The 20,072-nt window shown below is 53.6% G+C and overlaps 1 protein-coding gene across 22 annotated transcripts in view; it reads left to right on the forward strand.

Moving 5' to 3' along the window:
• Positions 1-16,103, forward strand: part of DYNC2I1 (dynein 2 intermediate chain 1) — a 140,740-nt gene extending 124,637 nt beyond the window's left edge. For 14 of the 22 annotated variants that reach the window (XM_077997833.1, XM_077997837.1, XM_028846530.2 and 11 more), the window contains one exon: positions 4,474-5,083. In XM_077997833.1, the coding sequence (XP_077853959.1) occupies positions 4,474-4,672 (199 nt within the window). In that variant the 3' untranslated portion in view covers positions 4,673-5,083. Of the gene's footprint in view, positions 1-4,473; positions 5,084-5,338; positions 5,548-15,927 lie in introns of those variants that run through there. The other 8 variants (XR_013415768.1, XM_077997825.1, XM_077997827.1 and 5 more) reach the window with 2 other exon arrangements.
• The last annotated feature ends 3,969 nt before the right edge of the window (positions 16,104-20,072 follow it).

Here is a 20,072-nt window from a genome sequence, read left to right on the forward strand (position 1 = left end):
GAGGTACGTGAGGTGGAACCACAGACCTGCCTCCACACCACCACTGAGTCCACAGTTTACCTGAGGGTTCACTCTTGGATTGTGCATTTAAATAATATTTTTAAAACCACTTTAAAGTGTGATTATTTTATATTTAGCGCAAGGTAGTCTATTGGATTAATAGATTAATTGTGCAGTATTTCCCCATCATTAGTATTCTGTGAGTAAGAAATGATAGTTTGTGAGAGCTTCTTAGTTATGTTCCTTTGCCAGTCTTATGGACTGTAAGTTTGTAATGTCTGAACGAGGTACTAGGTGTTCCCCTAGTGTCTAAAGGGGGAAAAGGGGATAGCGCGTGGAATTAATGATCCACGTGACTCCACACTAAAGCCATTCCGGCCCAGGCTCCTCAAGGGGCTCCCAGCTCACAGCCAGACCAGCGCAGCCAGGACATGCACATCAGTTCACGTGATGTCACTGATGGAATTAAGACAGACGCGCTCCCGTCGACACCACTGTTAGGTGGTTCTTTGTTGCTTTGTTCGTTTCACAGCAGAAGTGTTCACGAAAACTTTCATCATGAGGCTCTCTCCCTGGGCCCTGCTTGTCTGCTCACCTGTGTTTTTTTTCTTGAGATTTTACATTTCTTTTTAATAAATCCTCCTACTGTGAGGGTTCATGTTGACCTGGGGAGAGAAATCCCACAGCCCTTTTGTAAAGGAAAGATAAGAGTTTAATAGAATGTTGGGGGTATCCCAGTGAGATCTGAATGAAATTAAGAATTGCATTTATTTAGTTTGATTCCTGGGTTTACTTACATTATTCTGATTATTAAAAAATTACACGAAAATCCAGACTGTAACTTGCAGATAACCACACAACACACCTGCAGTTGATTATTCCAGAAGTGTGTTCGTGCCTGCGTTACAGGATAAACACGTTTACCCGGCACCGACTGTGCCTGGTGCCTGGGGCTCCGCACCCTGAGGTCTCTCACTCCCTGGTGGAGGCAGACGACGAGCAGAGTTAACGAGGGGCTCCCGAAATGTGCTGGGGAATGTGCTGTGGAGGCAGACGACGAGCAGAGTTAACGAGGGGCTCCCGAAATGTGCTGGGGAATGTGCTGTGGAGGCAGACGACGAGCAGAGTTAACGAGGGGCTCCCGAAATGTGCTGGGGAATGTGCTGTGGAGGCAGATGATGAGCAGAGTTAACGAGGGGCTCCCGAAATGTGCTGGGGAATGTGCTGTGGAGGCAGACGACGAGCAGAGTTAACGAGGGGCTCCCGAAATGTGCTGGGGAATGTGCTGTGGAGGCAGACGACGAGCAGAGTTAACGAGGGGCTCCCGAAATGTGCTGGGGAATGTGCTGTGGAGGCAGATGATGAGCAGAGTTAACGAGGGGCTCCCGAAATGTGCTGGGGAATGTGCTGTGGAGGCAGACGACGAGCAGAGTTAACGAGGGGCTCCCGAAATGTGCTGGGGAATGTGCTGTGGAGACAGACGACGAGCAGAGTTAACGAGGGGCTCCCGAAATGTGCTGGGGAATGTGCTGTGGAGGCAGACGACGAGCAGAGTTAACGAGGGGCTCCCGAAATGTGCTGGGGAATGTGCTGTGGAGGCAGATGATGAGCAGAGTTAACGAGGGGCTCCCGAAATGTGCTGGGAAATGTGCTGTGGAGACAGACGACGAGCAGGGTTAACGAGGGGCTCCCGAAATGTGCTGGGGAATGTGCTGTGGAGGCAGACGACGAGCAGAGTTAACGAGGGGCTCCCGAAATGTGCTGGGGAATGTGCTGTGGAGGCAGACGACGAGCAGAGTTAACGAGGGGCTCCCGAAATGTGCTGGGGAATGTGCTGTGGAGGCAGACGACGAGCAGAGTTAACGAGGGGCTCCCGAAATGTGCTGGGGAATGTGCTGTGGAGGCAGATGATGAGCAGAGTTAACGAGGGGCTCCCGAAATGTGCTGGGGAATGTGCTGTGGAGGCAGATGATGAGGAAGAGGTCACGAGCGAGGGTCAGGGCTGAGGGGGCAGGTAGAGACTTAGGAGATGGGATCTGGGGGTGGGCAGCAGGGCCTGGGCAGGGGCAGGTGACACACCCCAAGGTGGGCCGTGCTGCTGTGGCAGGGGACTGGAGGGTCCGAGCGCAGGAGCCCCAGCTCTGTGTGTGACGGGCTCCAAGCCTGGCTCCCAGTTGAGAGCATGTTTGTTGTCATTGGCAGGTTAGGGACCCCTCCGTTCTGGAGCCTCATCGTAAGGGCATCACGGCTTTCCATGAAGGAGAACGTGCTAGGGACCCTGGCTTCAGTCTCCAGCTGAGACCCCAGTGACTGGCTGCCCTGGGGAGCTCCCCTAACCCCTCAGCGGTGCTGGATGCCTGGGTCAACCCTGTCCATCTGTCAGGAAGGAGGTGGCAGCCGGGCCCACGTCCCTCTACTTCCCACACAGGAAAAGGCTCTGGAAGGAGGTGGCGTTCTCTCCTCCTGTTGGGCAGCCAGAGGTACTTGACACAGAAAGTGTCCAAGTTACTTTTCTCTGGTTAGACAGAGAAACAGAACAAGAAGAAATGGATAGTTTGAAAGGAAGGAGTTTCGATACAAGCAATGATTTAACACTTTTAGAGTGACGTTACAGTCTCTGACAAGGACTCACTGTTGCGTGTGGTTAAGAAGCAGGTTGGCCGTGGGGAACAGGCAGGGGCCTTCGGGGCCAGCACAGGAGGTGGCAGGAGCCTCATGATGGCTCAGCGTTGGGCCCAACTTTCGCTTTTGTCCTCTGTCCTCTTTGCTTGGATTCTGTCTGCCTTAACAAATCTGAAGGACGTTTAAAAGAACTGACGGGTGCTAGTACTGTGTTTATACATCTGTCATAGCTGTGGTTTTAAAGCATCTAGACATAGTTTACCAAGGGACTGTGTTTTATTTGCCCAATGTCAGGGAAGCCTTTGGTGTCCACCGTCCATTACTGATGTTTTCAAGTTTGCAGCTAAACATCACCCCTGCTTTACACACGCAATTGAACAGCAGTATTCAGGTATCCGCTGGTGAAAATCTGAGTGGCTTGTAGTTCCTCATGGTCTGCCCCTTTTGGGGTCACGAGGCTTCATTCCCACACTCTGCTGCCCCACGTCCTGGGGAGTGAGCAGGGAGGGGGTGCACTCAGGTAGCTGTCAGATTGGATGTGGTTTTCACCCCTGTAGTGACAAGGGCAGGGACCCCACCCCCATCATCATCAGGCACAGCCGGGATCCTGGCAGGTCCCTGGGCGATGGCATCAAGCGGGATCTCAAAGGACAAGTGGGAGTGAAGCAAAGATAGGCAGGGAGTCTGCCAGAGGCATGGGGAGATGGGTTTCCCCAGCGAGGCCTGGAGCTGCAGGTGCCGGGAGCATGAGCCGGAGGCTCAGGGCCACGAGAGACTGGGTGTGCTCCCACCAGCCACAGGGCCACGAGGAGAGACTGGTCGTGTTCCCACCAGCCACAGGGCCACGAGGAGAGACTGGGCGTGTTCCCACCAGCCACAGGGCCATGAGGAGAGACTGGGCGTGCTCCCACTAGCCACAGGGCCACGAGGTGAGACTGGGCGTGTTCCCACCAGCCACAGGGCCACGAGGAGAGACTGGGCGTGTTCCCACCAGCCACAGGGCCACGAGGAGAGACTGGGCGTGCTCCCACTAGCCACAGGGCCACGAGGAGAGACTGGGCGTGCTCCCACTAGCCACAGGGCCACGAGGAGAGACTGGGCGTGTTCCCACCAGCCACAGGGCCACGAGGAGAGACTGGGCGTGTTCCCACCAGCCACAGGAGGGGGTTTGAGTGGGGCCAGGTGGACAGCGCAGGTGTGTCTTTGAGTCTCTGTCAGCCTCGGGAGGGGCTTAGAGCTGGGTCCCGGTCAGGGAGCTTGTGGTCATCAGAGTGAGATGAGGACGGCCTCACTGTGGGGAAGGGGCCCCTGGGAGTAAGACTGGGGAGGCAGGGTGGCCCCAGGTCTCGTGCTCAGGCACTGGGTGGACGATGGAGGTGCTGGTCCTGTGGAGGCCAGGAGTGGAGGGTCCGGGGCTCCTGGGTGAGTCTGGGCTGGAGACGCAGACTTGTGAGCCCTGACACTCAGCTGTGGGTGAGATCCGGGGAGGCCAGAGACCGAGGATGAGGCTCTGATGGGTGGGCCTGCCTGGGCTGCTGATGCCCCCACCTTCTCCAGGGACCTGCCTGGGGGCTACTGACTCCTGGCCTGAGGAGAGAGCAGGCACCCTGAGAGAGCGCAGCACGTCCTCATCACTTAGCTCTGCGAAGGTCCATCGGGCAGGCCTCTGACATGCAGAAATGCGTTTTCACACATTTATTTCTGGTCTAGCTTTCGTTTTGGCTATTGGTATTTTTAGAATTTCTTATCCGTTTCACTCTTCCCATGGGAGATAGATATTTTGAAGACTCAGACATAACCGAATGTCCCTTTGTATACACTGACCCTCTGCTTCTGCGCCCCTCCCTGTAGGCTGGTGGCCATGGCTGCGGTGGGTGAGCCCGAGAAGGCTGGTGGCAGCTTCCTGGCCCTGGTGCTGGCCAGGGCCTCCGGCTCCATCGACATCCAGCACCTGAAGAGGCAGTGGGCGGCCCCGGAGGGGGATGAGCGCAACAGGCTGCGTCTGCTTTTGCAGGAAGCCCTGTGGCAAGAGGGAAAACCACACAAGTAGCGGGTGTTGCTGAGAGGACGGCGTTTCGGTAATGACCCAAATTTAAAAGACATAAGATGGATAATTTTACATTTCTGTGCAAGTATATTTATGTATATAGACTATGTATATTGTGTATATAATTTATTTTACAAGAATATTCCTTTGATATTCCAAGTAAATAAATGACTACTTTTGAATGGAAACAAAGAAAATTCTAGCATTTACGAAACTTCCAGGGGAGCGTAGAGCCACATCCAGGGTCCTCTATTCCGAGAGTATTTCGAGCTATTTTTAGAACAGTTTAAAATATTGTTACATTACTACTAGATTTTAAAGAGTCTACCATGAAAATGTATCTTAATGAACTATTTTCTTATGCATAAAATATATGCACACACGTCTAAATTAAAAGGAATTACTCCACTGAAATGACCTCTGCCAACAGTGTTTTCTTAAAATTCTTGAGCACCTTCTTTTGGGATTATTGGAATGCCATATTTGCAGAGCAAGTCAGACACGTTTTCCATTAGTACTAAAAGTTGTCCTTGTGTGGAAATCATACAAGTAAATGAACTCCCTTGAATTTTGTAGCTCAGGTAGACCAGGAATCATGCTGCTGTAACAAAATGCCGTAGGCTGGGTCATTTATCAGCAACGGAAATCTGCACCTCCTGTTTCCTGCAGGTGGAATTCAGCATCACGGCGTCCCGGGTTTCGTGTCTGGTCAGCTGCCCTCGCCTTCCCACAGCACCTCATGGCTGTGCCCTCGCATGGCAGCGGAGGGCAGAAAGGCTCCGGGGCCTTCAGCCTCTCTGGTGACAGCACCGGTCCATTCACCAGGGCTCTGCCTCTCAAAGGGCCCCACCCCTTAACATGATCACCCTTGTGCTTAAGTTCCAGGCTTTGAATGTTGGAGGGACACACCCAAACCATAGCACAAAGAGAGGAGAGTTCTGGTGTGAGGACAGAAGAGTCCCAGAATGTGTCACAAACACCCGTCCCTTTGCCCCGTCACCCTCCTAAAATGTTCCCAGCACCGTTGGCCGTCAATGGGTCTGTGAGGCGAACGGATGGGCACAGTTAGGTCTTCACCTGGCCAGAACTGGAGCGTCTTAGACCTGGAAGGTGTCTGGGAGGGACCCACCAGGCCGGCTGTGGCACCACAGACACAGCGCCCCCCTCCCCAGCAGCAGGGCTGCACGTCTCACGTGGGCCTCTCCAGCCACCCAAGCAAGCAACTGCCAGCCTTTCTTTGCTTTTTCATTGTTGATTTTGAATTGTTGACCGGGCGTGGTGGCTCACACCTGTAATCCCAGCACTTTGGGAGGCCTAGGCAGGTGGATCACAAGCTCAAGAGTTTGAAACCAGCCTGGCCAACATGGTGAAATCCCTTCTCTACTAAAAATACAAAAATGAGCTGGGCGAGGTGGTGGGTACCTGTAATCCCAGCTACTCAGGAGGCTGAGGCAAGAGAATTGCTTGAATCTGGAAGGTGGAGGTTGCAGTGAGCCGAGCTCGTGGCCCTGCACTCCAGCCTGGGCAACAGAACGAGACTCCATCGCAAAAGCAAAACAAAACAAAACAAAACAAAAATCCGTCAGAACCCTACATGCTTGTTAAGAAGACAGCTGAGACAAAGTAACATAGACAGTGACCGTCCCTTCCCGTCCAGTCCCATCCCAGGAAGGCTCCGTTGTGTGCTGGAATGCTCACATGTAAGCACACCCATCCTGGGATCCTAGGGTCCCTGTGGATGGATGGCAGTGAGACGCTGCCAGGGTTGGTCTGCCGTCCCCGCTGGCCCACACATACCCCCTCTCTGTCCCATGGGCACAAGGACTTTGTCTCGTTGGCCGCTGAGTCCCAGGTGCCTGCTACAGCACCCGCTGTGTCAGTAGAGGCTTAGCCAATCCTTGTTAAACAAATGGCTGGAATTTGTTCATCTTTCGTCTGCATATCATGGAACTCAGGGTCACAGTCACCTGGGGAAGGAAGTGGACAGGCACGCGGCCTCTCTCTGCACCTTCGTGGAACTCAGGGTCACAGTTGCGTGGGGAAGGAAGTGGGGTGGGCACATGGCCTCTCGAGTCCACACCCATTCACCATCCTTGCTGCTGTTTTGCAATCCGCTTGATAAATGGTCTAGAAGTTTTGAGATTGAGGTAAGTTCTTAGCCTCAGATTCTATCTTATTTAAAGTTAGAATGAATATTTGTCCCTCCTTTTCTTTGGGCCTCTTCTGGGTTTTGGCGTCTGCGAATTCTCGGATATCATCTGTAGTTCAAAGTTCATACTCTGTCCTGACTCCTTTGTAACCTGGGAGGCAGTCTGCTTGGGCCCACGTCTCTGAAGCTGCTCAGTAAATCAGCTCAACGGAATCCAGGGAGCTCTGTTCGGTTCCTGAGTTATGTGCCCAGTCACAGTGCTGCGGCTTTAGGAGGAGCTCCTAAGAGGACCGTCTGCGGCTCAGTTACACCCTCCTGACGTGAGCCCCCTCCCTGGCTGGGGGCTCACTCCCTCCGCTAAAGCCCTTGTTCGTCCTCTGCCAGGGCCCAAGAGGTGCAGCTTCACGGAGGCCAGGGGCGAGAGGAGGCCCAGCTCTCCCCGGCTGCCCATGTCTGACGCACTGCCTCGGAAGCACCTGTGGCCACTGGGCGGCTTCTGCCCTGTGGCTGGTTGACCTGTGCAACTTCCGCTCCACAATGTCCTTGAATGAGTCCTTCCCAGGCTCCTAACCATTGGGTGTTTTTTTAGCCATATAGAAATGTGAAGTTCATGAAGAAAGAAAAATCCAAAAAGGCCAGTGATCTGCCCCTCAGCCTCATCTCCAAGGAGGAGCTGGCCCCGTGTTTGTACCCCTCCCGGGTGCAGCCTGCCCTGGCGCTGGTGATGCCTCCGGGATCTTCCAGAGGAAGGTGAGACAGGCAACAGGATAGAGTAATCGCAGCCTCTAAAAAACACGTTTCACAGCAGATTAGGAAAACATGTGGCAGGAGGAGGGTCAACAGTGCAGGAGGCGATTCCTTCCCACTGTGTGCTTCCCGCCTGACTTGACAGCAAGGCCGCTTGTGCACGGGGGTCTCCAAGCCCACCCTGGTGCCTGACTGCACGTAGGCTTAGCGCTTTCTTCCAAGGCAGACAGCAGTAATTTTCTCTTTTTCAGTCATGTTTTTGTTATTTAGAAAACATTTTTCTTTCAACATTTGCCACATCAGTAGAAGTAAAATAAAACGTTCCTTTTCTCATGTGTGGTATTTGTGTAATGACGATGCCCTGCTTGCTGCACTCGACTGAGCTCTCGAGGACGGAGGCACTTCTGTTTTCTCACGGTCGTCGCCCCTGGGGGCCTCGGACACAGAAGGTGGTCAGTGAACGGTGGCATGGGGGACGGCTGAGTGGCAATTGTGTCTGCGGGGCAGAGTCCTATCGGAATGTACAAGCATGACTGGATATGCAGACTTTTATTCCTGGAAGCTATAGTCTGGTCCCTCAATGACCCCATGCCCTCCACAATTATTTGCAAAATTCCATTTGATGTAAATTGGAGTCAAGAGGGGGTCTAGTTGCAGCTTACCCAGTGATATTCCCATTCCCAGGTATGGTAAAAGCCCAACTAGGAAATTTAAGTTTTGGGGCCTCACAATAAAATGGCAGATGGTTAACAGCACCAGCTCTTCCAAATCTCACTAAAACGCTCAGGAAGACGCAAAGAGGAGACACGGCCTCCTACTAAAGGTGGTTCCGCTCATCTCGGAGTGACTCCGAATGAACAGATGGCTGGTCCTGGACCAGAGAACAAGGCACAGAACCGGGCAGCCTCTGCGCCCTGAGGCCCACGTCTGCCCCCGAGAGAGCAGTTCCTCCAGGCAGTGGGTGCTGCCTTGGGCGACAGCACCCCCATCCATCCTCCCATCCTCTTGGCGACCCAACACCAGGAACACCACGCAGGAGGTGAAATGCTAAAATGTAACTTCGCCAGAAATAATCTCTGAAGATACAGAGATTAGCATAGTCACACACAGTGCTGACTGGGGAAGTAGCCTTTTTAAAATAGTTTATTTAGAACATCTGAGAGAGAGTGAAGCCCGGGAGAGAAGAGGCTGTTTTAGCTGAGCTGATCTGTCCTGGAAAAGCATCTGCCTGTGCAGGACTGTGGACAGTCTCCACTCGCTCCAGGGTGTAGACGAGAGGAAGGGTGCACCCGGCCCTGTCCCCACTCCAGTGTGTAGACGAGAGTGAGGGTCCACCCGGCCCTGCTTGTTGGCAACCAGTCTGGAGATGACCTCATGACAGCAGAGTCGGTGCCGCAGAACGAATCGAATCGGCGCCTAGTAAGCAAAGGCAGGAGGGGCGTGGCCAGAGCCGCACAGATGGCAGTTCGGCGGCGCAGGAGGCGCAGTTCAGCGGCGCAGGAGGCGCAGTTCAGCGGCGCAGGAGGCGCAGTTCAGCGGCGCAGGAGGCGCAGTTCAGCGGCGCAGGAGGCGCAGTTCAGCGGCGCAGGAGGCGCAGTTCAGCGGCGCAGGAGGCGCAGGAGGCGCAGTTCAGCGGCGCAGGAGGCGCGGCTTCTGGGAAGGGAGCGGAAAGCTAGAGGAGGGCACGGGAGCAGCATCAAAGGCCGGGAGAACGGGGCAAAGCAAGACAAGGACGCTTAAGAACCAAGGAAATGCCTTTCATTTTTCCTTTTTTTTTTTTTTTGCCTTTTGCGTAAGTTGAGCGTTTTTAAAAATTTATTTATTTTTGAGACAGAGTCTCACTCTGGTGTGATCTTGGCTCACTGCAGCCTCTGCCTCCTGGGTTCAAGTGATTCTGGTGCTCCAGCCTCCCAAGTAGCTGGGATGACAGGCGTGCACCACCACACTCGGCTGATTTTTGTATTTTTAATGGAGATAGGGTTTTGCCATGTTGGCCAGGCTGGTTCTTGAACTCCTGACCTCAAGTCATCTGCCCACCTTGGCCTCCCAAAGTGCTGGGATTCCAGGTATGAGCCACTGTGCCCGCCTCTCTCTGATTCCAGGTGTGATACACTGCACCTGGCCCAGCCGCTATATGATTCCAGGTGTGAGCCACCATGCCCGGCCTCTCTGTGATTCCAGGTGTGAGCACTGCGCCCAGCCTCTATAGGATTCCAGGTGTGAGCACCATGCCCGGCTGTATATGATTCCAGTCATGAGCTACTGCACCCGGCCCAGCCCATCTGATCTTGCATGTTGTCCATGTTTTCCATCACAGCCTTTAATGTGTCAGTCATAGTTATTTAAAATCCCCTGCCAAATAGTTCCAACATCTGAGTCATATCTGTGTCTTTTTCTGATGGTTGTTTTGTCTCTTGAAAATGTGGTTTTATTCTTGCTTTTTTCTGTGCTACTTGAGCATTTTGGTTGAATGCTGGACCTGTTTTATGGACAGTAGAGAGGGAGGTAAATCATTGTGTTTTATTTTTTGGCCTGGAAGTGGCTGTGGCTTTCGTTCTATTTGGCAGGAACCCTGCCCCCATCATCAGGCACAGCCGGGATCCTGACATGTCCCTGGGTGATGGCACCAAGCCAGGTCTCAAAGGACAAGTGGGAGTGAAGCAAAGATGGGCAGGGAGTCTGCAAGAGGCACAGGGAGAGAGGATGCCCAGCCAGGCCTGGAGCTGCAGGTGCCGGAGTGTGAGCCGGAGGCCCAGGGCCACAAGGAGAGACTGGGCGTGTTCCCACCAGCCACAGGAGGGTGCCAGAGCCCCAGGGCATGCTGGCCTCTGTCCTGGTACCTGCATGGAAGGCGCACAGTTCGGGGAGCGCTTGGGTACTGAGAGGTGTTGGTGAGAGGGCAGGGAGCAGAGAAGTGAACTGGTGGTTCTTCCCAGGCTCCTCTGAGTCCTCACCTCCCTAACTGCCCCTGGGGGCTCACCTGGCATTGGGGCTGCCTGCGGTCGAGCTGGCACTGGTTCTGAGGAGCTGGAGGAGCGTGTTCTTCTCCAGTGGGAAGCTCCTCCTGCTCCCTCGTCCAGGGCCTGGCCTTCACCCTGGGAGCTGTGCCTCGGGGCACGTGAGGGTTTCCAGGGAGCTTTAGGGGGATGTGTTCTGGAGCCTCTGTGTTCACACCCCCTGGGAATAGAATTGCCCTGGGGTGAGGCATCCTCCAGACCTGCCTTTCCTGCTGCAAAGCTCTCACCACCACCAAACCTCACGGGGGTTCAACGCCCACGGTGGGTGTGAAACTCGCAGGGCCCAAAGCCATGGCACATGGCAAGGTCGCGGTGGAAATCCATGTGGCCCAGCAGAAGAGCCCCAAGGGGCTGGCGAGGAGGGCGCGGTAAACACGCATGCTGGCACCTGTGGGATGCGCTAGTCACACATTGTGGGGGATGGGAATCCTCCAGATGGGCAGGTTCCCCCGCCTGCCGTCCAGAGCAGTTTCTGAGGAAGTTCCTCAGTGAGCGTGGGAGGAGCAGCTCCCATCCCAGTGCATCCAAAGGGTCCCCAGAAAAAGCGGACATCCCACCTACCTGAATTGGTATTTTTCATTTTTCTTCTCCATGGCTAAGGGGGTGCAAGAAGCTTCCTAGGTCTGGGTTAGAGGAGACCACTTCTGTGGCTGAGATGGGGTCTCCAATGCCAGTTGGATTTTTCACTCCTTAAGGAGGTGGTTTTGGTAGGCTCTTTACAGCCTATGACAGCAAAAGCAGAAAAATAAACTAGATACTTAAAATCCCAAGGGAATAAAAAGGAGCCTTGAACTGTGGACAGGGAGAAAAGGAGGGTGAACCCCCAGCCGCATCGTAAGACAGAATCCACACCTTCATATTGCACAGCGTGGGCTCAGCCTGAGGGGGCTGTCCTCAGCACCCTGCAGGACCCACCGCACCTTCCACCTCCCAGGCTGTGCCCCCTTGAAACTCTGTGAGCCTCAGCGCCTCCTGCGCACGGTGGCGAGTCCAGGGGCCACCACCTCGGGCTCCTGCCCAGCCTCTGCCAGCATCACGCTTCCCTGTCCTTCCCTCCCACTTGTGCAATGCCAGCCCAGGTGGCATCCTCACCCATGGGCTGGCGGGACAGGGCACCCTGTGGCCAGACAGGCCCTGGTGGGAATTCTCAGCACCTGCAGCTGCTCCTACCCTCCTCGCCCTCCTCTCCTGAATCAAGTGACACTGAGCTGACCCCCATGTCTAAAGTCACCTGGTTTATTTTACTTATGCAGGTTAGAATAAAGTAATTCTCTTAAATATGATGGTATTATTTAAAAACTATGAAGTGAGATCATAGTACAAGGTTCCTGCTCGCATTGTACTTGGATACAAATAGAACCTATCATAATCCCAGCACTTTGGGAGGCCAGGATGGAGGGTTGCTTGAGCCCAGAGTTTGAGACCAGTCTGGGCAACATGGCAAGACCCCATCTCTCCAAAACATTTAGCTGGGGGTGGATGGTGGCACACACCTCTAGTCGCAGCTACTCAGAGGGCTGAGGTAGGAGAATGGCTTGAGCTGAAGAGGTCGAGGCTGCAGTGAGCCATGATCGTGCCACTGCGTTCCAGTGTAGGCAACAGAGCAACACCTAGTCTCAAAAATTAAAAAAAGAAACACACACACATATACATATGTGTGTGTAAATATATGTTACATATGTGTGTATGTCTCTCTATATGTTACATATATATGTGTAATAAGTACCTGATGCATGATAGGTTATATATATGCCTAAAAATTGGCTTGGGGAAGGTGATGAATGGCATATACACACAAGCATACATGTATATTTGTATAAAACCTATTGCTATGGTTTGGCTGTGTCCACCCAAATCTCATCTTGCAGCGTATCTTCTATAATCCCCATGTGTTTTCGGAGGCACCTGGTGGGAGGTAACTGAATCATGGCGGCAGCTTTTTCCTGTGCTGTTCTTGAGATAGTAAGTCTGACGTGATCTGGTGGTTTTACTAAGGGCAGTTCTCCTGCACACACACTCCTGTCTGTGCCGTGGAAGATGTGCTTGTGCTTTTCCTTTGCCTTTGGCCGTGATTGTGAGGCCTCCGCAGCCACATGGAACTGTGAGTCCATTAAACCTCTTTCCTTTATGAATTACCCCTCTCCAGTGTGTCTTTATTAGCAGTGTGAGAACAGACTAATACACCCATCATGCATCAGGTACTTATTAAGACCAGGGCATTGTACATATTCTTTTAAAAATTACATTTAGTCCAGGTGTAGTGGCTCATACCTGTAATCTCAGCACTTTGGGAGGCCAACATGGGCAGATTGCTCGAGTCTAGGAGTTCAAGACCAGCCTTTCGGGAAACATAGAGAAACCCCATCTCTCCTAAAAATATAAAAATTAGATGGGTATGGTGGTGTGTGTGTGTAGTCCTAGCTACTTGGGAGGCTGAGGTGGGAGAATCGCTTGAGCCCAGGAGGTGGAGTTTGCAGTGAGCTGAGCTCGTGCCAGTGCCCTCCAGCCTGGGCGACAGAGTGAGACTCTCTCTCTAAAAAATTACACTTATTTCCTAAATTCTAAAAGTAATATTTATATATTGAAGATAACTGAAAATATTAAAAATAAATAAGAAAAAAATTATAGTCTCACCATCCAGAGAGAATGCTCTGAATATGATAGCATTTCTAGAGTCTTTTTAAAGGTTTATACAAATCAGGACGTGCATAGTAAATCTGTTTACGACAGGAAAATTCAGCTCATTTCGTCCCTCCTGGTGGAAGGTGGTCCCTCCCCACACCCCCACCGTGCTCCGCCCCCCACAGACCTAGACAAGCCCCACCTACTGTTAGTGTCTTTAGACAGCCTTCTCCTCCCTCCAGAGAAAGTGTCCATTCTAGCGGGACAGTAAGTTCTCCTTCACTGTTGGGTATTTTGGGGTGAATATGGAGAGTATGATTTTAAGATGTTTCCAAAGGCTCTGGTTTCTAATACAAATCACTGAGGATACCTGAAGAGGCATGTTGACATGTTGTTGCTTCCTTTGTTTTCTTTTTTTTTTTTTTTTTTTTAGACGGAGTCTCACTCTGTGGCCCAGGCTGGAGTGCAGTGGCCAGATCTCAGCTCACTGCAAGCTCCGCCTCCTGGGTTCACGCCATTCTCCTGCCTCAGCCTCCCGAGTAGCTGGGACTACAGGCGTCCGCCACCTCGCCCGGCTAGTTTTTTGTATTTTTTAGTAGAGACGGGGTTTCACCGTGTCAGCCAGGATGGTCTCGATCTCCTGACCTCGTGATCCGCCCGTCTCGGCCTCTCAAAGTGCTGGGATTACAGGCTTGAGCCACCGCGCCCGGCCCCTTTGTTTTCTTAAGAAAGAGACCGTCAAATAATGTCAGGGGAGCGTCCCTGGACGTACCACCTTACTCTGTGTTCATGCCGTCTCTGCCCACACTTGTGCAGGAGAGCTGCCGCCGGCTCTGGGCCATGCCTGCCCTTTGGCTCTTTCTCCACGAGCGCTGAAGGATCTGCACGGATCATAGCCCTGACCCTGCCGCACCTCTGCCGTCTGCTGGCCCTGAACCGAGGCTTCATTCTGGGTGGGGGCCAGAGCCTCCAACAGCTGAATTAATCGGCCCCAGATTTGGAAAAAGGTCCCCTGGGTTCTCACAGAACACATCTACTATTTCACAGTCTTGGGGTAACAGCCTATAATTCACCTCTGTTCAGTTCAACAAACACTGCCTAAGCATCCACTTACGAGCAGAGTCTGTGCTAAGTGCTAGGCGGTGGTTCTGGCCCTGCCCTGTGGGTGGGCAGAGAAGCCCAGCCCTAACATAAATCAGAGGTCCTGCCTGCAGGCGTATTTTGTTTGACCCTCGTGATGTTTTACTAGTGTTCGAACTTGCATATTTTCCATGGGAAGGGGCCTGTGAGTTCCCCACAGCTCTCCCCACACACCGCTTTTTAATGTCCTGCCCAGTTCCTGTAAGCTCCAGAGCCTGTGACCTCCAAACTGTGCGGTGATCACAGAATAAACACAGCCCTGTGGGGAGCCACAGAGCTGGAGAAGCAGGAGGGGTGGGAAGGTCAAAGGCAGAGAGGCGAGAAGTAGAAACGTGTGTCCTCAGCCTGGTGTCGCCCTGGGGGTTGGGCGCTCTGGCAGGTACGGTGGAGCCTCGCCTCTAAACTGTCTTGCAGATTTTTCTGTAGTGTTGGAATAGGCCTTACTCACGGCTGTGCTTGCCCAATTTGGCCTGTCACTGGATTTGTGAAATGGCCTTGAGGCAATGGCTTAAATGATTTTTTAAGTCTGTTTTTCTCTCATGTGAGAGTCTAGACCTGGAGGCAGCCAGAAGTGGCGGCAGCTGCAGAGAGTTTTCCTGGGACACAGCCACGTGCCCTTGTCTCCGTCTTGTCTGTGGCTGTGGCTGTGGCTGTAGGATCCACAAGGCTAAATCCTCATAATCTGGCCCCGTGCAGAACACGTGTCCAGCACGACCCTGAATCAGGGACTGGCCGGGAGCGTGTGGTGTGGGGACCCAGGCCTCCTCCCTTCGTCTGGGAGCAGCTGTCCTCCGTGCATAGAGCTGATGCTGCGATACCCTAACTTGTATGAACTTGATTGACTCTGTCTTAGCTGAAAAACCTGGACGGACTCCATTCGGCTCCTTCATTTGCAAGACATTAAGGGTTCCTCACCCACCCCCTTCCTCAAGGACTTAACTCATGCAAGCTGACCCTCAGCACATCACAGGGTGCAATTAACTGATGAGGCACCGGGCAAGCTAATCGCTTGGGCGATAGTACTGTAAAGGCCCCGCGTTTGTGTCCGGAGCCCCCACACCCATCACCTTGTGATGAATTTAAAGCCTCTGGACCTGGAACTGTTTGTTTTCCTGTAACCATTTGTCTTTTCAACTTTTTTTTTTTTTTTTTTTTTTTTTGCCTGTTTTACTTCTGTAAGATTGCTTCAGCTCAATCCCCCCTCCCCTCTTTAAACCAAAGTATAAAAGAAAATCTAGCCCCTTCTTCAGAGCCGAGAGAATTTCGAGCTGTCTCTTGGTCGCCGGCTGATAAAGGACTCCTGAATTAGTCTCAAAGTGTGGCATTTCTCTATAAGTCTCCTGGTTACAACATCACCACTGTTCCTGGAGGGGCCACCTCTGGAAGGCCGCTGGCCGCCACGTCCACAGTTAAAGCAGCAGGCGGAGACAGCGTGGTGCTGAGGCTGCCAGGGAGGCTGGAAGTGGCTCTGTAAGCGCCGGGGCCTGCACTGTCGTGGGAGGGGACCTGTGTCGGGAACCTTCCGGCAAGCCAGGACGAGAGCGCTCCCATCCTGAGCAAACTGCTTTTTCCTTTTTGCTTAGGCTGTGATGCCACGAAGCAAATGAAGAGGCGAGAAGGTGACAGGGCTTGGAGCCGGAACCTCAGCTTGATGCCTAGATCTGAGGAGCAGCCCTGTCCCCAGGCAAGTTGCTGCTTCAGATCCCAGTGCCCGGTGGGGACTGTATGTGCCCTGCTTACCTCCCAGCCTGTGGTGTAGGTGAGACGGTGTGAGTGGAAAAGGCAACACAGATGTGAAGTTTTAGGAAAATGTTAGGCCTGACCCCTAGGGCTGTGGGCAGCTGCCCAGGCTCTTCCTCTGTGCAGCTGTGGGCTGAGCTGTCCCCCTCTGTGGCTTGAGCAAGTGTGGCTGGACCAGGACGGGCACGGGCAAGGCTCCCATGAGCTGCCGTCCTCACTCTCCCAGCATTGGGCTCCTTGGCGATGGCCAAGTTCTTTGTCGATCTCTGTCCTCTCCAGCCCTGAACTGGGTCCTGAACACCCTGTTGTCTGCTTATGTATTTTGCTACTGCTGCCGGCCTGCGTCCTACCTTGCTCTCCACCACTTTAATCACACTCAGTGAAGGGTTTTGCCATTTTCTCTGAATCTAAGAAGTCAACGCTGTTGTAAATAGGCATCCAAAATGCATGTGCTTCTTGTCTTCCTCATGTTATCCAGACTCACCACACGTCATTTTGGAGGATGCCTTCCTTTCCGGATTCCGTCCTCTGCAGCGCTGGCCTCAGGCTCCAGGTCCCAGCTGCTGGGGCTGCTGTGGGGCCGATTCTCGCAGGACTGAACCCACTGCTGCCCGGTCCCTGGGAAGTCTCTTGTGGACAGACTACTTCTTAGTTTGTTTTGTTCCTATACATTAGAAATATAGACTCATATTCTTTGAGAATTAACCAAAAAACCTACCACATAGCTCCTGAACAGAATATGAAAGTGGGTAGCAGCTGGAGGAGCGTGTTTGTGGTCCCCAGCGCGGGGTCCGTGCCGGAGGATGCATCCCTCCCACGTGCCATGGGCCATGCGGAATCAGTCCCTCTTCCTCCCTAATCTCAGCTATTCCAGCTGGGCTGCAGCCGCACGGAGCTCACCAGAGGTCACTGGGTAAGCCTCTGCGATTACCTGCTGCAGACGCTGAGGCCTGGAGTCCCTGAGCCTTGAGCCTCCCAGGGGGCAAATGCACTCGGCACTGGTGAGGTCCACCGCTGACTCCGTAACAGCGCTCCCAGGGAAAGAGCAGTGCTGGGCATGTCACTTTTTACACAAGGGCGATTTAGCCACATGCTGTATCAGACACAGGGGACCCCTCCCTGCCTGGGGGCTTTAAATGCCACGCGCTCAGGCAGCCCTTCCTGGCATGTCAGCCACCGCCCGCCAGTGTCTGTGGGACCCTGAGGGCCCCTCAGCCTTCCGCTCCCAGGAGCACCTCAAGTGCCTCAATTTACTCACTATCTGGTGAGCCATGAGACAGCCCTCAAATCGACAGTGTCCGGCATTTAGTGATTCCAGTGACACTTTGGGAGGGGCCCATGGCCCTCACCGGCCTCCTGCCGTCTGCCCCCACTTCCCTCCCGTCTTCTCAGAAGCAAAGGCCTCCCTCCACTGGAGAGCCTTGCACCAGCAGGCCTCCGCGGCGCGGGCCTCGGTATCCTTCTCTTCACAGATTAACAGACAGAGCTGGCCCCTCCCTGAAGGGACCCTGAGCCCTTCTTCTCTAGGATCTTCCAAGTCACAACCAAAGCTCCTAAGCCGCCTCCACATCCCCAGTCTCTCCAACCTTCCTTAGTCTCTTCTCCAAAAGTCATTCCTGAAAACCTTGTCGTCCTTGGCACCCTCAGGACGGGGTGTAACGGGAGGAACGCCGGCCACCACCAGGCACCGTTGCGTTTCTGTTTCTCTTGCAGTTCCGCGTATTTCTTACAGGGAATTGCCCGGGAGTTAACAGCTCTTGTCCAAGTCAGCAGCAAACTCTAGCAGCTGCTCGCGGTTGAAATGTGGTCTTTGCTTTCCGTGAACCTGTCACACAGCTTCTTCCATTCTGAGAATTTTGTGACGTGTTTTCAGAGATGTGGAAATTTTTACCCTCTTTATTTTTATTGTCTGGCACACGACAGGCAGTCAATTGCACGCCCAAAAACGTACTTTAATGCATCAGACTGAAGACGTTCTGAAGCCACTTAGTCATAACTGGGGATGGAGGTGGTGGTTAACGTTCCACTGTGTGCGGTGCCGGACATGCAAGAATTCCAGCAGCCAGACAAGGGGGCGGGTGTTCGCGGAGAGGGTGTGGTCTGCACCTGCCCGTCAGCCACAGCCACGCCCTAGGTCGCGGAGAGGGTGTGGTCTGCACCTGCCCGTCAGCCACAGCCACGCCCTAGGTCGCGGAGAGGGTGTGGTCTGCACCTGCCCGTCAGCCACAGCCACGCCCTAGGTCGCGGAGAGGGTGTGGTCTGCACCTGCCCGTCAGCCACAGCCACGCCCTAGGTCGCGGAGAGGGTGTGGTCTGCACCTGCCGGTCAGCCACAGCCACGCCCCCACGTGATTTTCCTTGGTGTTGCTTATGAGGTGCTTGTTGATGCCAGAAATATCAAAGCAGCAAAGCTGTGGCTGAAAAGCAGGCAGAAGTCTGTGCCGCGTGGGAGGCTCGGCAGCGCCCGCACCGACCGGAGATCTGAAAGGGGCGCGTTCTCTCCTCCTCACCGTGGCCAGGGTCCTGTTCCGTGCGCGGATCCGCTGCTGGTGTCTGCGGGAACACGGGCCCCTGAGCCACTGCGGAGCAGAACTGATGCCCGTCCTGGCTTCTCCCCGTTTTTGTCTCTTGCTGACTTGTTCGGTATCTTGGCTTCACACACTAGAAAGCTCACAATAGTTCAGGGATGCGGTTTAAATACATCTGAATCCCACCTCTCCGCAAACTACACATTAGTTCAATAGAATGAGTTTCTAGTTTTCAGCCAGAAAGGCTACCTTTGCCTCTTGAATAAACTTTTACAGATAAAACTCCTCCTATAACACTTGCTCAGAATTTAATTTTCCCACAGCAGGAAAATTCAATCCTGCCGTCTGGGCACGTCCTCCCGCGTGCCTGCCGAATCGTGCGGGGAGGTGACACTGCAGCCTCCGTGCCCTCCAGGAGAGCAACCCCCAGAGGAAGTGAGGCGGGGACACGCCGGGGAGCACAGGCTGCTGAGCCAGAGCCTGAGCACAGTGGGAGCCGAGAGCATCCGGTGGGCTTAAGGTTTCTTCGGACTCAACGCCTGTAACTTACAACTGCCCACACCAGGCACAACACAAACTTCTGGTCAACCCAGGAGAAGCCAGTGCAATGCTGGCGTACATGGGAGACGCAGTGAGGATGAATTAAGCCCTTTCCTCTGTGGCCGACCCCACCAGGCTCCTCCGCAGGGGACAGTGCCTTGAGCTGCAGCACAGCCCATTCCAGGGGGAGGGGCCCAAAGCTCCGTGCCCACAGGGCCCAACCTCAGCCAGAGCAGAAATTTGCTGGGAGAGCCCCTCCAGCTCCTGCAATAGCCCTGCGGCTGCCTTGTGCTTTGTTTGTTTGTTTTGAGACAAGGTCTTGCTCTATTGCCCAGGCTGGAGTTCAGTGGCATGATCAAGGTTCACTGCAGCATCAGCCTCTTGGGCTCAAGCCATCCTCCTGCCCCAGCCTCCAGACTAGCTGGGACTACAGATACCAGCCACCATGTCTGCTAATTTTTAATTTTTTTTTTTTTTTGTAGAGACAGGGTCTTGCTATGTTGCCCAAGCTGCTCTAGACCTTCTGGCCTCAAGCAATCCTCTGGCCTCAGCCTCCCAAGGCACAGCCACCTTGTTCTCTTAGGAGCCTTGAAGGCCTGGGTCTTGACGTTGGCCCTCAGAGGTGGCTGTTACCTTCCCTGCTTTACAAAGAACGGACACAGCTGATCGGGAGCACGTAACTGAGCAAGATCAGCCAGTGTGGCTCTTTCAAAAAGCCCAGCCTGCCTCTCTGATGTAAATCAGTACAAAAATGACTGTGTAATTTATGCAAATGCTGTTTGCAGAAGGGTTCCGTTCGAGTGCTGGGAGCACAGTGCTTTCTTCCAGGGCCACCCTGCACCAGGGACCCTGGACGCGTCACCTCCCTGGGATGCTCCTTCAGCAGCAGGAGCACTGGCTGGGCCCCTCTGAACGCTCCTG

Source organism: Macaca mulatta, chromosome 3 (assembly GCF_049350105.2).
Source record: "Macaca mulatta isolate MMU2019108-1 chromosome 3, T2T-MMU8v2.0, whole genome shotgun sequence".
Lineage (NCBI taxonomy): Eukaryota > Metazoa > Chordata > Mammalia > Primates > Cercopithecidae > Macaca > Macaca mulatta.